Source organism: Penaeus monodon, chromosome 28, assembly GCF_015228065.2.
Source record: "Penaeus monodon isolate SGIC_2016 chromosome 28, NSTDA_Pmon_1, whole genome shotgun sequence".
Classification (NCBI taxonomy): Eukaryota; Metazoa; Arthropoda; class Malacostraca; order Decapoda; family Penaeidae; genus Penaeus; species Penaeus monodon.
The window spans coordinates 13974494-13975590 of record NC_051413.1 but is presented as its reverse complement, the minus strand read 5'-3'; the positions used below and the strand labels follow the sequence as shown (position 1 = coordinate 13975590).

The 1097-nt window shown below is 56.5% G+C and overlaps 1 protein-coding gene across 1 annotated transcript in view; it reads right to left on the bottom strand.

The window, feature by feature from the left end:
• LOC119591051 (formin-like protein 5) overlaps positions 1–1097 on the bottom strand; it is a 12011-nt gene that overhangs the window by 4929 nt on the left and 5985 nt on the right. Inside the window, exons 2-3 of the mRNA XM_037939778.1 lie at positions 338–630; positions 89–290 (exon numbers count right to left, since the gene is read on the bottom strand). Coding sequence (XP_037795706.1) covers positions 89–290; positions 338–630 — 495 coding nt within the window. The remainder of the gene's footprint in view (positions 1–88; positions 291–337; positions 631–1097) is intronic.

The following is a 1097-nucleotide window of genomic DNA, read 5'->3' as shown; positions in this document are numbered from 1 at the left end:
GGGAACGTGAAAATATAAAAATATGTAAAAAAAACCCACTAAGTATAAAAAATCCTTTTTAGAAAGGGCATTGCCCCTTTCGCCAAACCCCAGGGGCCCCGTGGGCCCGGGCCTCGCAATTTCCCGGCCCAGGGGGGAGGAGGGGAAAGGGGGGGTTTGAGTGGTTTGGGTCCGGTGGATTCGGCTTTAGGTGGAGGATCATCAGCAGGATATTCTGGAGGCTCAGGGGGTGGGGTTTCAGGGGGATCGGGGGATTTGGCTCCCGAGGCTTCGGTTCGCGTTTGGGGGATCTTCAGGGGGATTTTTGGGTTTAGGCGGTGGGTCTTCGGGGGGATACTCTTTGGGGGTTTCCCGAGGGGGATTTGGGAGATTTGGGGGGGGATTCGGGCGGATTTTGAAGTTCGGGGGCTTCGGGGTCCCGGTGGATTTTGGGAAACCGGGGTAGAGGACCCTTTAGGCGGAATTGTCCGGGGGATTTAGGTGGTTCATTCCCGGGGGCTCTTTCGGCTTCGGGGGATCCGGCGGTTTGGATAGGTGGGAGGATCCTGGTGGGTATTTCCCGGGGGTTCCTTTGGAGGGTCTGGCGGCTTCGGTGGATCCGGTGGGTTTTTGGGTCAGGTGGGGGATCCCCTGGTGGAATTCCCGGGGGAAAACAGGGGTTAAATTTTTAGGGTCTGGCCGCTTCGGTGGATCCCGGGGGATTTGGATCAGGTTTGGAGGATCCTCTGGTGGTATTCCGGGGGATCATGGTTCTTTTTTGGAGGCTCTGCGGTTTTGGGGGGACCCTGGATTGGATCAGGAGGGGGATCCTCTTTTTGGATATTCCGGGGGCTCAGGAGAGGCTTCGGGGGGTCGGCGGCTCGGGGCCCGCGGGTTTTTTGGACGGGGGACGCTGGGCGGGTACCTCCCCCCGGCGGGAAGATAGGCGCCGATGGGGGTAAATGGAGGCGCTTCTGATCTCAGTATTTATTTCCCAAAAATTTAATAAAGAAGTATATCCTTCCACGAATTCCCTTTTATTCAACGGAAGGTTTTCAAAAAGTATTAAACACACACACACAGGGGTCCGGGTTTCATCGCAAATGCCCTTGGTTGGG